Below are 26572 nucleotides of genomic sequence, written 5' to 3' on the forward strand. Positions count from 1 at the left end.
ACATTAATAAGTAATTGTATTGTACAGTTTCCTTATATGTTAATGGATGTTTTATGGGAAAGACTGCAGAATGAAAGGGCATGTATAATGTTTTGAACTTGCCAAATACTGATATATTTCTCATAGTTTTCTGACCTTGATCCAAGAAATGGGATCTTTGGTACTCCAGGCATTGATTGATCCAGAACGATGAAGTCTTGCCAGGTTTGGGGCCCACTGTCCTTTGTCCAAGAAAGAAGAGAGAGATTATATTACATATTCAGCTGGATTTATCTTAAAAACTTAGAAACAAAATATTATTTGAAGAAAGATTAATCCTAGTTTCAAAAGAAATAAAGAAAAGCAAAAAAAAAAATTATAGTATGACACTACTGATTACTGTCTAAAGGATTTGCTTTTTGATGCTGTGTATCCCATGTTCTATTTTCTTTTGGGGGGAGGCAGTACTAGGGAATGAACCTGTGGCTTTGCATATGTTAGGCAAATGGTCTAACACTGAGCTATAAATGCAGTCTACAAGTGGTACTATAATGTTTCTTTATCATATAATGTATTTTATTGTAGAAAAGCTAGCAAATTACAAATAGTAAAAATAAATAAAAGGCATGGTCTTTCTATCCAGAAACTAATAAAATAAATAATACTCTTTTCCAAGGGGAATTTTCTCCTTTAAAGTAGAGGTTGACAAACTTTTTATGTCAAAGATAGTAAATACTTTAAGAGTGCAGATTATATGGTCTTTGTTGTAACTACATAACTGCCACTGTAATCATAGATGCTATATAAAGGAATGGGTGTGAGTATATGGCCTTATTATGAACATTTCAACTTGAATTTTATAATTTTCACATGTCATGAAACATTTCTTTCTTCTTTTCTTACTCATATAAAATGGAAATGATGGGCCAGTGAGATGCCTCAGTGGGCAAAGGTGCTTGACACTAAGGTTGATGGCTTGAGTTTTATCTACATAGCAGAAGAGAAAAGACTCCTACAGGTTGTCTTCTGACTTCTATATATGCATACTGACATGCACAGACATGCATCCACACACACACAAACACATACACAATAAGTATAATAAATTTTTCCCAACGTAATATTTTTAGGGAACTTTACATAATGCACCCTGATCACACTCACTTCCCAGTTCTCCCAAGTCCTCTCCACCACCACCACTGTGACTTTCTTCCTAAGAAAAAGAAGAAAGCAAAAACAAATCCAATTTGTGTTGCCCATATACTCATTGAAGCATGGGCAAATTCCCAGTGGCTAGTTGCTTAAGAAAAACTGAATCCTTCCCCACCCCCAACTATTTGAGAAGAGGAAGCAGCCTGGAAATGTGAGAAGAGGAATATGAAAGGGTAATAGAAGACAATGGATAGAATAAAAAATGCATTATATTCAAATAGAGAAACAAAAATGTCACAATGAAATCCACTCTTTTGCACAAGTAATATGCACTAAAAATGGAAAATTATTTAATGTGTATGAGTATTTGCTCACATGTATGTAAAGTGTGACTGGTGCCCATGGAGGGCAGAAGAAGGCACTGGATCTCCTGGAGCTAGGGTTACAGATGAATTGCCATGTGGATGGTGGGAATTGAACCCACGTCCTCTGGAAGATCAACAAGTGCTCTTAACCACTGAGCCATCTCTCCAGTCCTGTTAGGCCACAGAGGAGGGCTTTGCAGCCAGTCCTGAAGATACCTGATAAAACAGGATCAGATGAAAGGGGAGGAGGTCCTCCCCTATCAGTGGACTTGGAAAGGGGCAGGGAGGAGCTGAGGGAGGGAGGGAGGGACTGGGAGGGAATGAGAGATCGGGACACGGCTGGGATACAGAGTTAATAAAATGTAACTGATAAGAAAAAAATAAAATTTTAAAAAAAGGAAAAAAAATGGAAAATTATTCTTAACTCACATACAAAGACAGGCAATGGGCCTATCAGACAATTATCTGTAAACCCTTATTCTAAAACAATGTGTGAGAATTTTCTATAGATTCTATTCATGCTTTACTACCACTGTTAAGAGGAAAGTGTAGACTCTTATTATGCTCAATAGCACTCAGGAGAGCAGCACTGAAACTAGAAACGGTATTTCAGCAGTTAGTGCCATTGCCCAGGTAAAAAAATCAAAGTGGCCCAAATTAAGATGGTCACAATGAGAAATGGAAAGAACAGAGACTTGAGAGGAGTCTTGTAAAAGTACTTTTATTCGCCTGGTTCAGTTGTTGTCTCAGAGGATTATTGCCTCTGTCTGTTAACCTGGGCCTAGTCCTGGAAGCTTCCAGCCCCCATACAATCTAACTTAGGCCAAGAATGTTTTCAGCCCCTGAGACTTACTGATTAGTAAACTCACCCTTTCTTGTTTCTGAACTCTGCCTGGCTGGTCCAACTCAGCTGTTCTGGCTCAAACTCCTCTCCCAGCTGACTGATTTAATCTGGCTTTTCTCTTGGCCTTTGAATTGCCCAGCCTGGCCTCAAACTAACTCAAGCAATCTGTGCTAATCTCCTGGCTCCTTCTCATTCTCTTGCTCCTTCAGTCTTCACCTGAATTCTTTCTGTAAAACTCTGCTGGTAAAACTGTCTCCTCCCTCTCTCTGCATTGCCCATTAAGTAGCTTCCCTTTCCTCTGCATATCATATTCTGTCAAATCTTCTCTGATTTGTCACTTTTTCTGTCACTCAATTAAACATCACTTTCGAATATGGGTACTTCCTTCTACAAACTAACTTTACTTTCATTGTTTGGGATTAAAGGCATGTACCACCACACCTGGACCTAAGCTTTTCTTTACCTGAAACTTGCTCTATACCAGGCTGGCCTTAAATTCAGATCTGCTTGCCTTTGCCTCCTGGATTAAAGGCATGTTTGTATTTCAGCCAGCTTACAGGAACCTAGGTCTTTGGCTGTGATTTCTTGCCAGAGAAGCCATGTTCTGAATTAAAATTCCTCTACAGACTCTACTGAGCAGAAGAAAAGCATGGAGGGGGCTGAAGAGAAGGCATAGCAGTTAAGAGCACTTGTTGCTCTTCCAGAGGACCTAGGTTCAATTTCCAGCACTCACAAGGCAGCACAACCTGTAACTCCAGCTCCAGGAAATTCTATACCCTCTTCTGGACTTTGTGGGCACCAGGCATGCCCATGGTGCACAGATTTGTATGGAGGCAAAACATCCACATACATAAGATAAAGTAATACAAAGAAAAAGAAAAGCATGGAAAGAAGTAGATTGATTATTTAAAACTCTCCAACAGAAATGAAACAAACAAACAAATAAACAAAAACCAGACCAGATTCTTACAGAAAAAAAAAAAAAAAATAGTATTTACCATAGTGTCCTGAAGCTGTAATCTGAAAATCTCTGATGTTTCCAGAAGCCATTCCCAGAGGAATTTGGCACTCTGAAATCAAACAGAAATGACACAGAACCCATGAAAACACCTATATATTATATTTTAAGATAAATGGTGGTTCTCTTACTTGTTTAAGGTTATATCCTCAAACTCTTCCAAGTGAAATTTATAAGTTATCTTTGGTAACTGAATCAAAATTAAATTTGCAAATGTGCTATTGTAAAATTGAAGACTGTTTAATCACTAGTTCGTTAAATTCCACAGGTTCATATTCAAAGGGACTATAGTTTCTATTTCCTCTGAGGACTCTTGGTGTTTTCTACCAGCAACATTAATTTTAAATTAAATAATAACACAAGCTTTCATTTATTTCTTGACTAAGACAGCCACTTCAAGGAGGAGGAAAGTTGTATAGAAATAGACTGAATAGTTAGTTAGCTTCTACCCACAGTTACTCACCCTTGCTGTACACCAGAAAAAGAGTGCTCATCCCAGCCTGTAAGTGCTCGCCAATAAGACATTCTACTCGCCAAATTCCAGCTCTGGATGGTAGCATTTCCACTGTCTCAAAAACACCTTTTAAAACCAAAAGGAACAATTTTTTTTTAATTAAAATTGAGTATGAAATACACTGGCTTACTTTAACATGAAAATAGTTACCAAAATTTAGTCCCACCATTCTCAGATCTCTCACGTGCAAAAGACTTGTCATACATTTTGCTCTGAAAAATAATAGTGATATCTATACTATTGACCAGATATAACCTTCTAGGGAAAGAGAAAACACAGTAAGATCATCTTGGGTCCAGGGTACTAGTAAAGGGATCTCAAGTTACAAGTTGGAGGGAGGAGAGAAGCTGGACAGGTGGCTCAGGGGCTAAATGTAATAGTGTTCTTGCAGAGGACCTGTGTTTGGTAACCACTGCCTGCATTTATAGCTCCAGGGAGTCTGATGACATCTTTTGGTCTTTGTGGGCACCTGGCACTTATATGTGCACAGCAACACAACACAACACCCCCCCCCCCACTATTTTGTAGAGGAATTTAAATTCAGAACATGGCTTCTCTGGCAAGAGATCATATCCAAAGACCTTCTAGGTCTGTGATTTGGCTGGAATACAAACAGGCCTCTAATCCAGGAGACAGAGGCAAGAAGATCTGAGTTCAAAGCCTGGTATAGAGCAAGTTTCAGGTAAATAAAAGCTTAGGTACACACCTTTAATCTCAAACAAGGAAGGTTAGTTTGTAGACAGATATTTAAAAGTGACATCTAACTGAATGACAGAAAAAGTGACAAATTAGAGAAGATTTCATAGAATATGATGTGCCCAACTCTCACAAGAAGAGAGAGGGAATAGATGCTACTTAATGGACAATGCAGAGAGATGAAGGAGGCAGTTTTACTGGGAGAATTTTACAGAGAGAGGTTTAATGAGAGAATAAACTAGACACAGGTGAAGACAGAATGAGCCAGAGAATGAGAAAGGGCCAGAAGATTCGAAAAAGATAGTTTGAGGTCAAGCAGAGCAATTCAGAGGCCAGGAGAAAAGCCAACCTGAATAAGTCAGCTTGAGCCAGAACGTTGGAGTTGAACCAGCCAACTAATAGCTCAGAAAGAACAAGAAAGGGTGAGCTTACTAATCCGTAAGTGTCAGAGGCTGAAAACATTCTAAGCCTAGGTTAGATTGTATGCAGGCTAGAAGCTTCCAGAACTAGGCCTAGGTTAGCAGGCAGCCAGTAATTCTCCAAGACAACAATTGAAACAGGCGAATGAAAGTCATTTTATACTGTGTAAAAGAAACAATGGTGAACCAAAATAAAACTGTGTTTTGATTAACACTGTCATTAGTGCTTCACAAATGTATTGGTTATGTACATTAACAAATCCGCCTTACTAACTACTGGTGCCATGTGGGATTTGAGGGGAAGATGATAAAAGATTCTTAGGAAAGTACTATATGGTGTTAATTATTCATTTCTAGTAGTTTTATGTTCCCGAAGTTATCTTGTTCATTGCTGACTGATTTATCTCTGTGTATAGGATAAATATTTGAAAAAGTAAGGCATTTCATCAAGGTGCTTCTCTGCTTTGTTATTGATTCCATCAACAGTACCAAGACCATTTAAAGCAAGTACTCAATAAACACAGTAGGTAAAAGAAAAGAACAAACTAGCTCAAACCTGGATAGAGGTTGTACACTGCCATTTTGTACTCCTCTTTTTTCCGTACAGTGAACACATGTCCACTGAAATGAACAGACTGGATGTTCTCATTGCTGCCCATGCTGAGAAGATACCATCGAATCCTTTGATTTTGAGCCATTACTAAGCCTGGTAGAGTATCCATCACATAACCATTGATTGCTGGAGACAAACACAGAGAAAATTACTAAAATCCATCATTAAAGTTTCTTCTTTCTCTACAGAGAATACTGATACCCATTAGAATTTTACTTCTCATTACCGTTCAAATGTGGCCCAAGGCTCATTTGAAAAAGTACACACTATATTTCATAGTGAATAATATTTAGGTATGGATTATGTTACCATGAAAACGATAATTCTCTTTTAAAGTGGGGTCTTCCATCTGGATATTGCAGGATGTCTTGCAGTTCCTTTCCACATTTTCAGTGAAATACCAGCTCTTGGTTTCATCAAAGATAGTGAAAAACAGAGAAAATTCCTGTACTGCCATTTGTCTCCCATAAGCAGGACTCAATGTGTTTGTGCGGCAAATCAGAATGGGTCCAATCAATCCTGAGTGCATATCCCTTTCCTAGAATTCTCAGGAGGATATTAATTGCATTAGTGTAGGTTCTCTCTTATCAACTTGTATGCTAAAGTACCATTTGTTCTCTGTAGTAGAGTCCAGAATAATATTTCTTTCTTTTAAAAATAAATTATTTATTTTTATTTTATGTGCATTGGTGTTTTGCCTGCATGTATATCTGTGTGAGGATGTCCTATCTTGAAGTTATAGACACTTGTAAGCTGCTATGTTGGCACTGGGAATTGAATTCAGGACCTCTGGAAGAGCAGTCATTGATCTTAATCTCTGAGTCACTTCTCCAGCCCCCCCAGAGTAATTTTTATAACACAGAAAAATGATATTACTTTTTTCATTAAAACTTCTAATTGTATTTAGGGTAAATACCAAAATTTTTAGCAAAGAAGATAAAAACTAGGCTGGAAAAGATAGATCAATGGTTAATATCTCAATGATCTTCTCTTTCAGATCTGGGTGCTTTTCCCAGTACCCATATTGCAGCTCACAGCTTATTTTTACTCCAGTTCCAGAAGCTCCAAAGCCTCCTTATGGTCTTTGTAGCACCAGGCATGCACATGACACACAGACATACACAGGCAAAACACACATACACATTAAAAAAAAAAAACTTTAAAAACGATAAAAACCATTTACTCTTTTTAAGTGAGAATATGACGACCCCAATAAAGAGCTACTTACCAGATCCACATCAGAGAAATAAGCCCAGGCCTTGCACTCAAACTCATCTTCTGTGGGTGCCATATGATGTTGTACTTTCCAAAAATAAACTTTAGTTTCATTAGGCTTGACAAAGTTTCTTCTAGGTTTTTCTCTGTCTCTCTGATCTTCATTATAAGAAATGAGGCTAGAATAGAAGGAATAGGGACGAGAGGCCTGGTTTTTAAAAGTTACCTGAAGAAAAAAAAAAAGAATTTTTTTAGAATAATAAAATCCTAAAGATTTATAAGGTTTTATATCTGTTTCCCATATCTTTTAGTCTTTATCCTATTTTTATTACCTAAGATCTTAAAATGAAAGTTATGAGAAAATTTTAAATTTTAATTTTTTATTATTGAATAATATTACTTTTTGTTTTTTCATCTCTACATTCAAGTATTTATAATTGTTAATATTATTTATAATTGAATTCTAATTTTACAACATGAAATTTACACAGGAGAAAATTCTTAAACACTTAAAAGTAATTCAAAAGTTAACAGAAAATGTCACTTTAACTTCGGAGTGACTACTTAAGGTTTGTCATAACAAATTCCAAGATGTATGTAAAGGTTTTAAAATTTACCTTAATCAATTATTTGATAATTCCAAACAATGTATTTTGATTATAATCACCTTCACCTCCAATGTATTTTGATCATATTCATGTTCCCAGATCATGCCCTACTCACTCAATTTTTTGTCCTCTTAAAAAAATTCTCTTTAGATTTAAAAACCCATGTATATTTATCATAAAATATATGCAAAATAAAAAATTCCAAGTCAGAAAAAAAAATGTACCTACAACCCCATACCTTTACTATCAGTCAGTTGGGGAAATGAATGGATATTTTTGGAATAAAATAAAATAAAATAAAACTTTGGCCTCTTTCTTAAAATGCACCAAAAATTACTTGTGGTTTATAAGACTTATTGAGATATGGTTAAATAATTAAATAAAAAAAATTAAGCTAGGGGGTTCCAAGATGGTAGCGACCAGCACACACCATATCTGAGAGGCACAGGATCTGAAACTCTGAAAATGGTGAGTGGAGGGGCAGCTGAAGCCAGAACATCGACATTGAGGTTTCTTGGGCAAGAGGAGACAACTCAGGAGCTGGGACAGTTTGGATCCAGGTCATCTCCCGGGCCTGAGGGTGGAGAATATTTGACCCCCTGCACTTCCCCTTGCCCCAAGCATGGTCCTCCCTACTTAGCAGAGGTGGCAGTAATTGCCCCAAGCAGGAGCCTCCATGCTCGTTAAATGAGACAGCAGAGGTGTCTTCAGTACAAGCCTCTCAGGTCTGTGGCTGCAGCAGGCAGCCCCTGCCCCAAGGCAGGAGTCTCTGTGCTTGGTGACTAAGAGGAAGTCAAAGTATCACTATTCACAGATGACATGATAGTAGACATGAGTGACCCTAAAAATTCAACCAGAGAACTCTGTCAGCTGATAAACACCTTCAGCAAAGTGGCTGGATACAAAATTAACTAAACAAAATAAATAAAATAAACAAACAAAAAGTATATGAAAGACAAAAGGGCTGGGAAAGAAATTATGGAAACCACACATGTCAGAATACCCACTAATAACATAAAGTACCTTGGTGTGACTCTAACCAAGCAAGTGAAAGACCTGTTTGAAAAAAAATTCAAGTCTCTGAAGAAATTGAAGAAGATATCAGAAGATGGAAAGATCTCCCATGCTCATGGATCAGTAGGATTAACATAGTAAAAATGGCCATTCTGCCAAAAGCAATCTACAGATTCAATGCACTTCCCATTAAAATACCAACACAATTCTTTACAAAACTTGAAAAAAAAAAACAATTCTCCATTTCATATGGAAAATTAAAAAAAAAAAAAACAGAATTGCTAAAAAAATCCTGTACAATAATCGATCGTCTGGAGGTATCTCCATCCCTGATCTCAAGCTGTACTACAGGCCAGTAGTAATAAAAACTGCATGGCACTGGCATACAAACAAAATGGTGAATCAATGAAATGGAATAGAAGACCCAGAAATAAACCCTATGGATAACTTGATTTTTGACGAAGAAACCAAAACCATACAATGGAAAAAAGACAGCATCTTCAACAAATGGTGCTGGTCTAACTGGATGTCTGCATGCAGAAAAATGAAAATAAATCCAAATTTATCACCCTGCACAAAACTAAAGTCCAAGTGGATCAAAGATCTCAAAATAAAACCAGACACACTAAACCTGCTAGAAGAAAATGTGGGGAAGAGCCTAGAACTCATTGGCACAGGAGACAACTCCCTGAACAGAACACCATCAGCACAGGCTCTAAGATCAACAATCAATAAATGGGACCTCATGAAACTGAAAAGCTTCTTTAAAGCAAAGGACACTGTCATCAGAACAATGGCAGCCTACAGACTGGGAAAGGCTCTTCACCGACCCTAAATCTGACAGAGGGCTAATATCCAGTATATATAAAGAACTCAAGAAGTTAAACACCAACAAACCAAGTAATCCAATTAAAAATGTGGTACAGAGCTAAACAGAGAATTCTCAATAGAGGAATATCAAATGGCACAGAAACACTTAAAGAGATGCTCAACATCCTTTGGCCATCAAGGAAATGCAAATCAAAATGACTCTGAGATTTCAACTCACACCCATCAGAATGGCTAAGATCAAAGACTCAAATGACAACACATGCTGGAGAGGATGAGAGAAAGGAGAACCCACCTCCATTGCTGGTAGGAATGTAAACTTGTATAACCACTTTAGAAATCAATCTGGCACTTACTCAGAAAATTAAGAGCAGTGCTACCTCAAGATCCAGCTATACCACTCCTAGGCATATATATCCAATATATGCTCAAGTATACAACAAGGACATTTGCTCAACCATGTTTGTAGCAGCTTTATTCATAATAGCTAGAATCTGGGAAAAAAAAAAAACCAGAAGTACCTCAACTGAGGAATGGATACAGAAATTGTCATACATTTACACAATGGAATACTATTCAGCAATTAAAAACAAGGAAATCATTAAATTTACAGGCAAATGGTGGGAACTAGAAAAGATCATCCTGAGTGTGGTATCCTAGAAGCAGAAAGACACTATTGATTTACCTTTTAGTTAAGCAGTGGTTAATCCTAAACCAACTGTATACCCAAATCACCACACAGAGACTGGGATTCATTTATTTAACCTAGTGCACAATGCTGGGCAATGATCATTCCAGCCTAAACTTCCAAGCCTGCATAGTTTCCTACAATTTAGATTTTACCCATTATACTTGCTTTTAGTCACATCTAAGGTCCAGTTCATACCTCCTCATGGTTCCAAGTCCTGCCTATCTATTACTCCTCCTCCCACTCGCTTTCTTCTCTTCCCCTCTGGACCAGGATATCCCACTCTATTTTCTCCATTGCTCAGCATTGGGGCTGGTTGTTTTATTTATAACACAAAACAAATGGTGGCATGTATAAAAATACTTGAGACAGGTTTTGTTTAGAATAAGCATCACAATGCAATGTCCAGATTGAAACCAGATAGTGGGGTAGAGAAATCAGCATTTGAATGAACAAGGGTATATTCTATAAGAATATTATACCAACAACTCACTTATAAGTGGATATTAGACATAAAATACAGGGTAAACATACTAAAATCTGTACACCTAAAGAAGCTAAGAAAGAAGATCCTGGGTAAGATGATCAATCCTCATTCAGGAAGGCAAATGGGATGGACATCAGAAGAGGAAAAAAACAGGGAATAGGACAGGAACCTACCACAAAGGGCCTCTGAAAGACTCTACCCAGCAGGTAGACTCATAGCCAAACTTTGGGCAGAGTTCAGGGAATCTCATGAAAAATGGGGGAGATAGAAAGACCTGGAGGAGATAGGAGCTCCACAGGAGAGCAACAGAATCAGAATATCTGGGTACAGGGGTCTTTTCTGAGACTGATACTCCAACCAAGGACCATTCATGGAGATAACCTAGAACCCCTGTACAAGATGTAGCCCATGGCAGCTCAGTATCCAAGTAGATTCCATTAGTAATGGGAACAGGGACTGTCTCTGACATGAACTCAGTGGCAGGTTCTTTGATCACCTCCCCCTGAGGGGGGAGCATTCTTACCAGGCCACAGAGGAAGACAATGCAGCCAGTCCTGATGAGACCTGGTAGGCTAGGATCAGACAGAAGGGAGGAGGATGTCCCCTATCAGTGGACTTAGGGAGGAGCGTGGGAGGAGAAGAGGGAGGGAGGGTAGGATTAGGATGGGACAAAGGAGGGGGTTACAGCTGGGATACAAAGTGAATAAACTTTAATTAATATAATAATTTAATTAATTAAAAATAAAAACACAAAAAAAAGAAAAATTAAGCTATAAAAGAAAATATTTAAAAAAAGGGTAGAGAGAAATTTTTATGAATACAGGCAACGAAAGTGTCAAAGAAGAAAGTTTTATGAGTTACTATCTAAAAAACTATTTTATTAAAAAAAATCATATGCCCCTTCCCTAGTCCACTGATACAGGAGGACCTCCTCCCCTTCTATTTGGCCCTAGCCTATTAAGTCTCATCAGGGCTGGTTACATCATCTTCCTCTGTGGCCTGGGAAAGCTTTACCCCCCCAGGGGGAGCCGATCAAAGAGCCAGCCACTGAGTTTAAGTCAGAGACAGCCCCTGTATCCCTTACTAGGGAACCCACTTGGAAACTGAAGGTCTAGTTCCTCTCCATGCATGGTCCTTGCTTGAAGTATCGGTCTCTGCAGGCCCGCTTGGGGAAGAGGTATAGAGGAAATAGAGGGAGGGTGGGTGGGATTAGGAGGAGATGGAGGAGGCTACAGCTGGGATACAAAGTGAATAAACTGTAATAAACAAACATTATATAAAGTTAAGAGACAGTAACTTAGAAAAAATACTTTTTTTAATTTTTTTAAAAAATTTTTCATCAATTACCCTTTATTCATTCTGCATCCCCCCATAAGCCCCTCCCTTCTCCCCTCCCGATCCCACCCTCCCTCCTCCCTCTGCATGCATGCCACTCCCCAAGTCCACTGATAGGGGAGGTTCTTCTCTCCTTTCTGATCTTAGTCTACCAGTTCACATCAAAAGTGGCTGCATTGTCCTCTACTATGGCCTGGTAAGGCTGCTCCCCCCCCCCCCAGGGGGAGGTGATCAAAGAGCAGGCCAATCAGATTATGTCAGAGGCAGTCCCTCTTCACATTATTATGTAACCCAATTGGACTCTGAACTGCCCTGGGCTACATCTGTGCAGGGGTTCTGGGTTATCTCTAGGAATAGTCCTTGGTTACATCTAAAGAAACTAAGCAAGAGAGAGGACCCTAACTAAAATGTCTAATCCCCATCCGGAAAGAAAAGAGGATGGACATCAGAAGAAGAAGAAAACAGGAAACAACCTAGGAACCTACCACAGAGGGCCTCTGAAACCCTCTGCCCTACAGACTATCAAAGCAGATGCTGAGCCTGATGGGCAACTGTTGGGCAGAGTGAATGGAATTTTAGGTAAGAACTGGGAAATAGTAAGAGCTGGAGAGGACAGGGTCTCCACAAGGAGAGCAACAGAACAAGAAAATTTGAACACAGGGAACTTCCCAGAGAAAAAATACTTTTAATTAAAATTATTACTGGTTACCACAGAGGGCCTCTGAAATACTCTACTGATCAAGGTATCAAAACAGAGGCTGAGACTCATAGCCAAACTTTGGGCAGAGTGTAGAGAATCTTATGAAAGAAGGGGGGGGGGATAGAAAGAGCTGGAGGTGACAAGAACTCCAAAAGGAGACCAACCAAGCCAAAAAAAAAAAAAAAACCCCCAATAAATAAATAAATAAATAAACCTGAGCCCTGGGGGCCCCGCAGAGACTGTTACCCAAAGGCAATGCATGGAGAGGACCTAAAATCCCGGCTCAGATGGAGCCCATAAACTCAGTCTCCAAGTGGGGTCCCTAGTAAAAGGAGCAGGGGCTTTCTTTGGAGTGAAGTCAGTGACAGGCTCTCTGATCACCTCCTCCAAGGGGTGAAGCCTTGCCATGCCACAGAGGAAGACAATGCAACCAGTCCTGATGAGACCTGATAGGCTAGGGTCAAATAGAAGGGGAGGAGGTCCTCCAGTATCAGTGGACTGAGGAAGGGCATGGGAGGAGATGAGGGAGAGAGGGTGGGATTAAGAGGGAATGAGGGAGGACCCTACAGGTGAGATACAAAATGAATAAATTGTAATTAATAAAAAATAAATTAAAAAAAGAAAAACGAAATAGAAAGGTACAATCTCAAAGGTTATTTAAAGTACATGGTCTCATCGATTCATATAATAGAGTATCATGTAATCATTGTTTTTTGTTGTTTTGTTTTGAGACAGAGTCTCTATGTTGTCCTGGTTGTCCTTGAATTCCCTACACAGACCAGGCTGAACTCAAACTCATAGAGATCCACCTGCCTCTGCCTCTGCCTCTGCCTCCTGAGTGAGTGGATGGGAGGTAGGGTGGGGAGTGGGAGAGTATTAAAGGCATGTGCCTTCTTACTTAGGAAGTGTTTTGATGATGCAAAATGTTTATTACATACTACATAATTAAAAAGAAGCAGAATTACATATGGTATAATTTTTAATACATAAAGAAAAAATCAGGCAACAGATAAGAAATATACACCAAAATGATAACTATAGGATTATTTTAACTTCTCAATTTTTATGTACTTATATTTTTTCAGATAGGAGAGCACATTATTTTTCCCACTGCAATATATTCATTGTACATGGTACTATGTTATCGAGAATATTTTCATACATGTACATGATACAGTTTGAACATATTCCTCACATACTCCTCTACCTTCACCTCTCTTCCTTCTCTTTACCATTAGTTCCTTTTGTTTTCTTAGATCCAGCCTTTTCACATTGTGACATGCTTTTATCTACTGATGTTCACACTTAAGAATTGTACAACTGAGTTTCAAAAAATGCAAAAACTCCATAATGTTTTAATTAAGTTTGTGATTTTATACTAGGATACCCATATCTATATTTGGTGGCATGTGATTTGCAGGCTGTAGGTTAAGCCTAGACCAGTGGTTCTCAACCTTCCTAATGCTGTGACCCTTTAATAGAGTTCCTCAAGTTGTGGTGACTCCAATCATATATTACTTTCATTGCTACTTTATATCTGTAATTTTTCTACTGTTATAAATCATAATATAAATACTGATTTGTAGAATATCTGATATGCAACCCTTGGAAAGAGTCATTTGATCCCCACCTCCCAAAAGAGGTCTTAACCTACAGGTTGAGAACCACTGGCCTAGAGTATTTAACTTCTACTTTCATGTCATATTTTCATTTTTTAATGATCAGAACTAAACTAAATATATAGAATTGTTTCTGTAGTTCCATTGTCCTTAACTTACCATGATGTTGTCTTCAACTTCTGCTCTTATATATGGCCCCAACAACCCTAAATGTTCATTTAGTTCTCCACCGTATAAGGGTTTACTAAAGGAGCCATCAGTAAATTCCTGAAAAACTACTTTCTTGAACTGAGGTGCATTGCCATCTTGATCCCTGGAGAAAAAGCAAAATAAAATCGGTATTTTGATGGACCCATGAAGAAGGATGCCTCACACTTTTGCTTTCCCTGTATTTGAGAATGCACTTAGTAAAACTGATGATACATGATAAACGCAATAATTAATGGAAGAAAGAAAGCGAGATGAAAGATAATTTTCAGGGGCTAGGCATGTGATGGCTTAGTTGGTAAAGTGCTTGCTTAGAATGCAGGAATCCCTGGGTTCCACCATACCCAGCATAAAATGGGTATGGTGGTTATAACTTCAGCACACAGAAGGCTGAAGCAAGAGAATTAGTATGAGCTTTAAGGCAGCCTGGACCACACAGAAAGTTTGAGCATAGCCTTAGGTACTTGAGACCCTTTTAAAAAGAAAAAAAAAAGAATGAAAGAAAGAAGGAAGGAAGAAAGAAAGAGGGAGAAAGAAAGAATGAGAAAGGGGGAGGAAAAGGAAAGAAAAAAAGAAGAGTAATCTTCAGCTTTCTAGTTTGAACAAATAAGTTCACGGTGACACAGTTTCTCAATATGGATAATCCTTTAGGGGTAGATTTTGGTTTGGGTTGTATACAACATGTATGTGAACTAAATTGGCAAATGCCAAATATCTTGACATCAGAAGTTCACAAAATTTTATGCCCTTATTTTATTAGCTAGCTAAAAAATTATTTGTATGGTTAACCACTCCATCCCCTTTGAAATACTCTCTTTACTAGTGTGTAAGTTTTTGAAAAGCAGGCTTTTGTATATTTTGTCTATTGCTTCATTCCTAGTAGTTGGAACATTATCTAATACAAAACACATACTAAAAATTTATTGTTGAGGTCTGCAGAGATGGCTCAGCAGTTTAGAGCACTGGCTGCTCTTTTGGAGGTCCTGAATTTAATTCACAGAAACCACATACTGGCTCAACAATTTACAATGGGATCTAATGACATTTTCTGTCATGAGGCACACATGCAAATAGCACACTCATATACATAAATAAACAAATCTTTAAAAAATTATTATTTAATGTTGGATAAATATAGACCTTAAAAACATACTCCAAATATAAGAGAGCCAGGTTTCTATTTCTTGGATCTCTTAAAATTTAAAAATAATATTTTAAAGTTCTGAACTGAAATATACACATAAATATCTTTCATTCAGACATGCAGATATGGCCCAAAAAAGTACTTATCTCTTTCTATTCACACCCTTCTATCTCTCCACTAAAGGTAACCACTCTTCCAATGTTTATAATGATCTTATTTCTTTGCTTTTTTAAAAGTTTACCTCTTCTAACCACACATTCTTAAAGAAAACAGTTCAATTTTGCTTGTTTTCATTTTTTAAACATTGTACATATCCTTGGGTTTTTCTTTCACTAAGCATTAAAGCTGAGATATTCATCTGTGTTGTAATTATAGCTTATATATTCTTTGTTATTTTATGTTCTATTGTATTCCATTAGATTAATATAGTACAAACATATATATATATATGAGTTACCATTAAATTTGGGACTTAGAAATAGTCCTGATATGAACCTTCAGGTATATATCTTTGGTGAACAAATACATGTATTTCTTTTGGCCACACATGCAGGAACTGAATTGCTAGATAGTAATATTTTAGGCTTTATAGATACTGCTTTCTAAATCAGCTGTTCTATTTTCCATTTTTAACAACAATAAAATGTGGGAATTCATTTGCTCCAAATCCTCACAAATACTTGATCACATTTTACACTTTTGCTATTCTTGTGGTTGCATAATAGTATCTCGTTGTGATTTTATTTTATATTTCCATGATCAATATGGTGGTATGTTTTTCCATTCTATAGCTAATATCCTCATTCTCTTTAGCATTCTTTTTGATGTAAATCAAGTTTACAATATTATTCACTTTATTATTTCTAAAGATTTTTTTATTTATGTATATGTATGTCTTTCTCTGTGTGTGTGTGTGCGTGTTTGTGTATGCTACATGCATTCAGTGACCATGGAGACCAGAAGAGGTTTCAGAACTCCTGGAACTGGAGTCAAAGGAAGTTGTGAGCTGCTATGTGGGTTCTCAGAATCAAACTAAGATCCTCTGCAAAAGCAGCACCTATTGTTTTTTTTATTAATGACACTTTATTTACTTTGTATCCCCCTTGTAGTTCCCTCCCTCCTCCCCTCCCAATCCCTCCCTTCCTCCTTCTTTTCAACGCATGCCCCTCCCCAAGTCTACTGGTAGGGGAGGTCTTCTTTTCCTTTCTTTTGATCCTAGTCTGTTAGGTCTCAGCAGGAGTGGCTGCATTGTCATCTTCTGTGGCCTGGTAAGGCTGCTTCCCCCTCAGGGGGAGGTGATTGAAGAGCAGGCCAATCAGTTCATGTCAGAGACAGCCCCTACCCTTAGTAGGGAGCCCACTTGGATACTGAGCTGCCATGGGCTACATCTGTGCAAGGGTTCTGGGTTATCTCCATGCATACTACTTGGTTGGAGTATCAGTCTCAGGAAAGACCCCTGTGCCCAGATTTTCTTCATATGGAATAACAAGAAACCCAGAATTGCTAAACAGTCCTCTATAATAACAATTCATCTGGAGGTATCTCCATCCCTGATCTCAAGCTGTACTATAGAGCAACAATAATAAAAACTGCATGGTACTGGCATAGAAACAGAATGGTGGATCAATGGAACTGAACAGAAGACCCAGAAATAAACTCACACACTTATGGACACCTGATTTTTTACAAAGATGCCAAAACCATACAATGGAAAAAAGATAGCATCTTCAACAAATGGTGCTGGTCTAACTGGATGTGTACATGTAGAAAAATGCAAATATACCCATACTTATCACCCTGCACAAAACTAAAGTCCAAGTGGATCAAAGACCTCAATATAAAACCAGACACACTAAACCTGTTAGATAAAAAAGTGGGGAAGAGCCTAGAACTCATTGGCACAGGAGACAACTTCCTGAACAGAACACCAACAGCACAGGCTCTAAGATCAACAATCAATAAATGGGACCTCATGAAACTGAAAAGCTTCTGTAAGTACCTATTATTAAATGCCGAGCCAACTCCCCGGCTCCAAGTTCATAATTTTAAAACAGTGAAATGAATTTTATATTGATTAATTCTTCCTGCATCTTGAGTTAATAATTTTTATTGATTTATTGAATCTCCTCCCTGATATTAATATATTCTGTTTTCTTCTTTCTTGGATGTTTATTCATCTAATGGCTTTGCTCTGAGTGCTTGTTAAGGTAGAATTTCTCCTTATTGACTCTGATGGAAGCATTTTCACGGACTATGATGTAAGAAGTCAGCTCATTCATGTAATTAAAAAAATTAGTGATTTACTTCACTTTGTAAACTTCCATTTAGATTGACTGAAGACATACTCATCTAGAAAGACAAGCCTATTTTATTCTTAATAGCATGTAATAGTTCATCTGAACCAGCTCAGGGAGAATTGGAGATACTAATCAGTTCAGTATGCAAGTGGATGATGGAGAACTTAGTCCACCTCCATGACTCATCACCTAGTCTCGTTAATGGAGCAGCCTATGATTTATTATTATTATTATTATTATTATTATTAATTATTTAGTGTTTTGTAACCTGATTTTATCCCCAGTTATCCTTATCTTCCCATTTCACTATATGTTTGTCTTGTGCTAATATTTAGTTCATTTCAAAAATTTATTTTGTAAAAACATACTATAACCAACAAGGTTCTCACCATGTCCTCAGGTGGAAGCACAAGTTACTCATATCAGGCTGTTCCTCAACACCCTCTTGTCTCCAGTTTCATCTCTCTCATAGTGCACAAACTGCTCCACTTCTCTTTCTCTACCATCTTTACATCACATACTTGCTCATTATAGTAGCACCTCCATGCACCACGTCAGTAATGACATTTTCTTTTGAAAGGTAAGATGGTTAAATGTTTGTATAACCCATAGATTCCAAAGAAAACAAATCCCTGGCCAAAGTAAAACACAGCACAAAAAACCATAATTCAACACAGAGTCGTTCCATCTCATGGTTGAACCACCACAACAACCAACTAGAGAGACATTAGCAAATAGGCCAATGATGAGAAGTAAATACAGCAGGGCATGTCCAGTCGGCTGTGGGTCTCCACTCTGCAGGTACTGCTCTTCTTTCTAGGCTAGGATACAGCTCTAGGAGTCACATAGTCAGTTTTCTCAAAGGAAGAAAGCACAGACCCACTAGCACTTGCATTTGTTACTGTCTCTATTGATGGGCAGTGTAATAATTCACCATTTCCTAAGGTTCAAGAACAGCAAACACCTTCGTGTCTACAGTTCCAACCCTCTTTATATTACACAAACTGCTCAGCTTTTCTTCCTCTTCCATCTCTCCACCTCCTATTTGCCCACTTCTTTCTCTCCCATCACTCCACTACCCACTTCCTTGTGGCCTACAGTGTCTTCTTTTTTATTATTTATTTTTTATTATTAATTACAATTTATTCACTTTATATTTCCCCATAATCCTCTCCCTCCTCCGCCTCCATTTCCCTTCAGAAAAGAGCAGATCTCCCAGGAATACAAACCAAACATGGCATAACAAGATAAAAATAAGACTAAGCACTTCCTTTCATATTAAGGCCGGATAAGGCAACCCAATAGGAGGAGAAGGGTCCCAAATGTAGGTAAAAGAGTCAGAGACATCACTCAGAAAGACAAACAGGATGGACACTGGAAGAAGGAGAAAACAGGAAACAGGACAGGAGCCTACCACAGAGGGCCTGAAGGACTCTACCCAGCAGTATATCAAAGCAGATGCTGAGACTCATAACCAAACTTTGGGCAGAGTGCAGGGAATCTTATGAAAGAATGAAAGAAAGGGACGATAGTAAGACCTGGAGAGGATAGGAGCGCCACAAGGAGAGCAACAGAACCAAAATATCTGGGCACAGGGTTTTTTTCTGAGACTGATACTCTAACCAAGGACCATGCATGGAGATAACCTAGAACCCCTGCTCAGATGTAGCCCATGGCAGCTCAGTATCCAAGTGGGTTCCCTAGAAAGGGGAGCAGGGACTGTCTCTGACATGAAATCAGTGGCTGGCTCTTTGACCACCCTCCTCTGAGGGGGAAGCATCCTTGCCAGGCCACAGAGGAAGACAATGAAGCCAGTCTTGATGAGACCTGATAAGCTAGGGTCAGATGGAAGGGGAGGAGGATGTCCCTTGTCAGTGGACTTAGAGAGGGGCATGGGAGGAAAAGAGGAAGGGAGGGTGGGATTGGGAGGGAATGAGGGAGGGGGTTACAGTTGGGATACAAAGTGAATAAACGGTAATTAATATAAAAATTAATTAAAAAAAGAAAAGTAAAAAAAAGCATCAGAGACAACCCCTACTCCCATTGTTAGGAGTCCCACAAGAACACCAAACTACATAAGCATAACATATATGCAGAAGACCTACATCAGACTCATTCAACCTCCCTATTTGATGGTTCAGTCTCTGTGAGTCCCTATGAGCCCTGTTTAGTTGATTCTGTCAATTTTCTTGTCGTAGCCTTGACCCCTTTGACTCTTACAATCCTTAATCCTCTTCTTCTATGAGATGGATGTAGTCTCTCTGATGACAGCTGGGATAGGCACCAATCTCTGAGTATAGCAAGAGATCATTAGGAATCATTTAATTGACTTTTTTTTTTTTTTGCCAGTCATGTTTGGTTCTATAGGGTTGATGGATGATGATTTTTTTTTATCATTTTGGCACCTAATAAAGTCAAAAGTCATAATAATATAGAAAAAAAATCTCAATAATACAAACCTATTTCGTAGAGCATGAGGAGATTCACTCATTCCATAGTCCCAGAGCCGTTCCACAGCTGCAATAAAATAGTGCCTTGTCTTCTGTTGAAAGCTGCGGGGATCCTGCTTTATATCCTCACCATAAATGTCAAAATCCTCATTTGTTTCAACAGTGAAGCCATCATCATAGTCAGTGGCTTCTTGTTCTGACTGAAGAGCACTGAGTTCCCTTTCATGTCGTTTCAAGACTGGCGGGTTTTGAGAGTACAACCTTTGAGTCTGACCTGGCTTTACCCAAGGGGCTTCTCTTTGGGGCCGATTTTGTTTCTTGTTTGCCTCTACTGAACGATTGTTTTCATGAGGGTTCAGAGAAAAAATGGTGGTCTCTTTTTTAACAGATGTAACTTCTAGTGACTTCTCTTTGGATTTCCATTTATCTTTTGGTATCTCTGCAGTATAATGGTAATCCCAAGCAAGATGATCCAGCTGTTTAAAGGGAGTCTTTTCAGAGCTATCTGTTGTTCCTTTTATACCTTTCCCATCTCTCTTTGCTTTATTCCATTTAATAGGCCCATGCATTTTATAAAGAAAGATCTCTTTCATGAGATTCAGGTGTCCAGGAAATTCATGGTTAGTTTCTGTAGGTAAAGGTCCTTCCTCATGAATGGAAACTTGAGGAAGCAATTCAACTTTGCTAGATTCTTCAGACAAGATTGGTTTCAAGAGAACAATGTTCTCAAGTTTCTTAAATGTGACTGAGTTTGTGTTATTTGTCCTTGGGGTGACAAATTTTCCTTGATCTATGATCATCTCCCATGGCTGAATGGCTAAAGAAGAGTTATTTCTTTTGGTTTCTTTTAAGAAATGACTGCTTTCTTGAATTCTAGAACTTTTTGTCTTAAAGTCATAAGTGTAGGATGACGCTAGAACATGAAAAATATTATCTTGGAATGGAATCCTCTTGATATCTGTTGGTGGAAATGCTAATGTTTTTACAATGTGTGATCCAGAACTATTTGTCTGATCAGTGCTTTTAATCACAGAAGAATCTGATAAGGGAGATTGAATACTAGACTTTTTCCTTTCGTTACTGTGGTATATATGTTTAATGATACTCTGTGTCAAATAGTTTGTGGTTTGAGGCCATTGAGTTGAGGCATTATTTACAATTTGTCCCTTTTCAAGCTCTGGTTCTTCTAATGGCAGTCTGAATTGTCCCAAAGCCCGTTTACTACGTTCAATAGTAATGTTCTTCTGGCTTGGATAGTTCTTCACTATTTCACTGGGTTTTTTTACCAAGCTTTCTGAATTTGTTTCCTTGTCCTCCCCTCTTTTAAAGAAATGGGCCATGTGAATCTGTACTGTATCTGTTGAATTGTTTACTGACCTGATGTCTTGAAGTATTGGTGCATATGTTTCTTCATCTAAACTTATATTTTGCCTAGTGCCTAATAAGAAAATGACTTTCAGAAAATTCTTAGAGCCAGCTGCTGTGTGCACTTGAAGCAAAACTTTCTCTTCAATTGAAGCTTCCTTCTCTGTCTTTTCCTGAGTACTTTTTTCTTGATTATGCATATAATTTTCTTGTACATTTGCCAAGGTGGTAAGAAAGATGCTCATGTTGCTTGGAAAAAACATGTGTTTGAGTCTTGTGTCCTTTGTAAATCCATCCTGTTCTACTATCACTTTATTCTTCTTTGACAAGAAATTCTGATTTTTCACAGATGTTTCTAACATTAAATATAGTAATTGCTTTGGACTATGCCCTGGCTCAGAGCTCAAGAAGTTATTTCCATTGGCCTTTTTAATCCAATCTTCTGATTCTGGCAAGAACAACATCTTGAAAAATGGTGTGATTATATTTTCTGCATCTTGTGGAACAAGATCATCATCTTTTTGATGAAATATTTCTCTATTTTTTGATGAGGTAGTTCTATTTAGCATGTGGTTAGGTCTCAAATATGTAGTATTTTTGCCTAAAAGTGTTCCATCATGAATCAAAAACATTACTTCTTGAATCTCACTATTGATTTTTACTACAGTATCTTGCAAGACTGCTGTACTATTCTCAATTGATGTTGGGCTGTAAGTGTGAGCTTTTCCATCAGTTGTTGAATGATTATATGTCTTATTTGTTTTCATCAAAGAGATATTATCTTTGAATAAAGTATTGTCTTTAGCCAACAAAGCTATTATATGAAACCTCTTCTCTTTGAGTAATTTGTCATTCTCCACTGATGATATATTATCTCCTGGTGAGCTTTCTTGATTATTCAGTAAAGCCACATCCAATAAGCTGGAATCACTATTTCCTTTACTAATGCTCAGAGGTACACGAGACCCAATAAGGGGATGTGATTTTTTACTAAATACAGTGGTGCTTAATATACTACTAAAGTGAACTGGCAAATGTACAGATCCTGAAGAACCTGTCTTTTCAGAAACAGCTGTCAAATTGTCTGACAGAATTGCTGTGGTCATTAGATTATTTGGTAAATCAGAAACTTGCAAATCAGGTTTCTTCCACTTTACTTCTATAGTTGCCTTCACATTCTTATTTGATCTTACCTGGAGGCCTGGCTCAGGAGTAGATACTATTTTCCCACTGTGATGGTGGTCTAGCCTGAGTTGGGGCACTTTAGATGGGCTTTCACTGAAGTCTATTGCATCAGGTGAATGATCATCATGAATAGCCTCATAGATAGCTTCTTGGCTATCTGATAAGGATAAGCCATGTGGAGTAGGATGACTGTGTCCTAAGAGCATCAACAAGTCACTAAAGGAGACACTTTGTACTTTAAGCATCTCTGAGATCTCTCCAAACTGCGGCTCAATCTTCTCTGTATCATTTTCTGGAATTGTGGTGGCTTCGAATTTCTTTTGCTTAGTGTTAGGATGATTTAAATTCTGGAAGAAGCTTCTGGGTTCAATGACATTATTGTCATTCACCAACTGTGTTGGAATATCTTCATATATTTCTTCATAATAATCATTAGTGTTCTCATCACAACTAGTAACCTTCAGCAAGGCTGTCATACCTCTCTTTCGAAAGTCTGAATTATGACACCCTAAAACAAATACACCTGAAAATAAGAAAGAAGAAAACTCTGGTTATTCATAACCTCAGTTCTAAGTAAGTTCTGTATTTGGGGTTCTCTCCTATTACTAGGCAAATGAAGAAATGCTAGTCAAGGCTAACACATCATAGGTTATTTGTTTAAATCCTTGACATATGTAATAATTCACCAGTGGTGATAAAAGTCATTATTGCTTTGCTGCTACTATGCTATGTATATTTCTGATCACAAAAAAGAATATTAAAGGCCATTGAGAGAGCCCAGTGGGTAAAATCGCCTGGTGACCTTAGTGCAATCCTTAGAATCCATATTTTAGAAGAGAATTAAGTCTTGAAGTTATCTTTTGACCTCCACACTTGTGCTATAGCATATATGGCCACACACATACATACACGTGGTAAAGTAATAAATATAATAAAAACATCTGCAGTGTTCAATGATGTAACATTTATGAATCTACTTTTAATATAGATATTCTCAAAGAAGTGATTATAGAATTTTTACCAATAAAATCGTGGAATGCTAATCACTTACAGAAACCAGGAACAAGGTTTGAATCCTGAGGTTTAATCCTAAGAAAAGTCCCAAACTGATAATTCAGCCTAAGGCTAGAAAGAACCAGCCTAGAGTTGAGGCTAATAATATTTTAATAATATTATTCTTTTACTCTATTGTGTACGTTTCTGGTCAGAGGACAACCTTGGGTGTCAATACATGCCTTGCCTCCCACCTTGTTTGAGACAGGGTCTTCCTGATTGCCTTTGTATATGCCAGGCTAGATAGCTTCCAAGCTTCTGAGAATTTTCCTATCTTGGATTCCCACCTTACTGTAGAAGCACTAGGATTATGGACATGTCCTACTATGCCTGGCTTTTTCCATAGGTTCTGTCTGGTGATCTGATGACCAGTACTTTACTCACTGATCGATCTCCTTGGTCCAAGTATTTCTTTGATTGCTTGTTTGGTTTGTTTTGAGACATGGTATTTCTGTGTAACAGCCCTGGCTGTTCTGGAACTCACTCTGTAGACCAGGCTGGCTTTGAACTCACAGGGATCCACCTGCCTCTATCTCCCCAGTCCTGGGACTAAAGACATCCACACTGCTAAGCCAAAGTATCTATTCTTTAAGATACTAGAATGATGTGTAAAAACTAATTATATTTATCACATTTGTAATGCAAGAAGATGGCCATATTATAAAAGTGTAGGCAATGCAGTTTAACTAAAGACAAAAGTCTCTTCCTCTCTTCCCACCTGCGGCTCATTTTGAGACTGGGCTTGTGTAACCCCTGGCTGGTCTGAAAAATCACTGTGTAGATCAGGCTGGCCTCAATCTCAGAAATCTGCCCCTCTCTGCCTCCTGAAGGCGGCATTAAAGGAAGGCATTAACACACCCTGTATTTAACCAAAATATCTGGATTATACTCTAAATCCATATTTTTTAAAAAAAAAATTGCATGTCTACAATCTCAGAGGCTTGGAACACAGAGACGAGCAGATCCCTAGAGATTATTGGACATCTCACCTAGTCAATGATCTCCAGGTTCAATGAGAGACTGTGTCTCAAAAAACAAGCTGGAATTGAGTCTGGGATGAGTTTTATAAATCAGATTCAAAAAGAATATATGAAATGAAAGTAAATTTTAGAAGTTAATCAAACTGGAAAACTGGAGGAGGGGAACAGTAAAAACCAATAAAACAACCAAGTAGGCTTCATGCCAGGAAGGCAGGGGTGGTTCAACATATGGAAAACCATCAATGTAATCTACCATATAAACAAACAGAAGGAGAAAAACCACATCATCATCTCCTTAGATGCTGAAAAAGCATTTGACAAAATCCAACACCCATTCATGTTTAAAGTCTTAGAAAGATCAGGAATACAGGACACATACTTAAACACAGTAAAGACAATATAGAGCAAACCTATAGCTAACATCAAACTAAACAGAGAGAAACTTAAATCAATCCCACTGAAACCAGGGACAAGGCAAGGCTGCCTACTCTTGCCATATCTCTTCAACATAGTACTTGAAGTCTTATCTAGAGCAATAAGACAACTAAAGGAGATCAAGGGGATACAAATTGGAAAGGAAGAAGTCAAAGAATCACTATTCGCAGATGATATTATAGTATACCCGAGTGACCTAAAAATTTCAACCGGAGAACTCCTTCAGCAGATACACACCTTTAGCACAGTGGCTAGATACAAAATTAACTCAAAAATAATTAGTAGCCCTCCTGTATACAAAAGACAAAAGGGCTGAGAAAGAAATTAAGGAAACTACACCCTTCACAATAGACACTAATAACAAAGTACCTTGGTGTGACTCTAACCAAGCAAGTGAACAGCCTGCTTGAAAAAAACTTCAAGTCTCTGAAGAAAGAAATTGAAGAAGATATCAAAAGATAGAAAGATCTCCCGTGCTCATGGATCAGTAGGATTAACATAGTGACAATGGTCATCCTGCCAAAAGCAATTTAAAGATTCAGTGCAGTTCCCATCAAAATACCAACAAAATTCTTACAAAACTTGAAAAAAACAATTCTCCATTTCATATGGAAAAATTAAAAAAAAAATACAACAGAATTGCTAAAACAGTCCTGTACAATAACGGATCATCTGGAGGTATCTCCATCCCTGATCTCAAGCTGTACTACAGACCAGTAGTAATAAAAACTGCATGGCACTGGCATACAAACAGAATGGTGGATCAATGAAACAGAATAGAAGACCCAGAAATAAACCCACACACCTACGGATAACTTGATTTTTGACAAAGAAGCCAAAACCATACAATGGAAAAAAGACAGCATCTTCAACAAATGGTGCTGGTCTAACTGGATGTCTACATGTAGAAAAATGCAAAGAGATCCATATTTATCACCCTGCATAATACTAAAGTCCAAGTGGATCAAAGATCTCAAAATAAAACCAGACAAACTAAACCTGTTAGAAGAAAAAGTGAGGAAGAGCCTAGAACTCATTGGCACAGGAGACAACTCCCTGAACAGAACACCATCAGCACAGGCTCTAAGATCAACAATCAATAAATGGGACCTCATGAAACTGAAAAGCTTCTTTAAAGCAAAGGACACTGTCATCAGAACAATGGCAGCCTACAGACTGGGAAAGGCTCTTCACCAACCCTAAATCTGACAGAGGGCTAATATCCAGAATATATAAAGAACTCAAGAAGTTAAACACCAACAAACCAAGTAATCCAATTAAAAATGTGGTACAGAGTTAAACAGAGAATTCTCAATAGAGGAATATCAAATGGCAGAGAACCACTTAAAGAAATAAATGCGC

At 38.0% G+C, this 26572-nt stretch overlaps 1 protein-coding gene across 2 annotated transcripts in view; it reads right to left on the reverse strand.

Moving 5' to 3' along the window:
- The window catches only part of F8 (coagulation factor VIII), a 146299-nt gene that overhangs the window by 62964 nt on the left and 56763 nt on the right, over window positions 1-26572 (reverse strand). The window contains exons 16-23 of one of the 2 annotated variants that reach the window (XM_060375196.1): window positions 20202-23265; window positions 14254-14407; window positions 6829-7041; window positions 5910-6138; window positions 5544-5726; window positions 3822-3938; window positions 3339-3410; window positions 136-221 (exon numbers count right to left, since the gene is read on the reverse strand). In XM_060375196.1, the coding sequence (XP_060231179.1) occupies window positions 136-221; window positions 3339-3410; window positions 3822-3938; window positions 5544-5726; window positions 5910-6138; window positions 6829-7041; window positions 14254-14407; window positions 20202-23265 (4118 nt within the window). Of the gene's footprint in view, window positions 1-135; window positions 222-1506; window positions 1646-3338; window positions 3411-3821; window positions 3939-5543; window positions 5727-5909; window positions 6139-6828; window positions 7042-14253; window positions 14408-20201; window positions 23266-26572 lie in introns of those variants that run through there. The other variant, XM_060375197.1, reaches the window with a different exon arrangement.

The sequence above is a fragment of the Meriones unguiculatus genome, chromosome X (genome assembly GCF_030254825.1).
Source record: "Meriones unguiculatus strain TT.TT164.6M chromosome X, Bangor_MerUng_6.1, whole genome shotgun sequence".
Lineage (NCBI taxonomy): Eukaryota > Metazoa > Chordata > Mammalia > Rodentia > Muridae > Meriones > Meriones unguiculatus.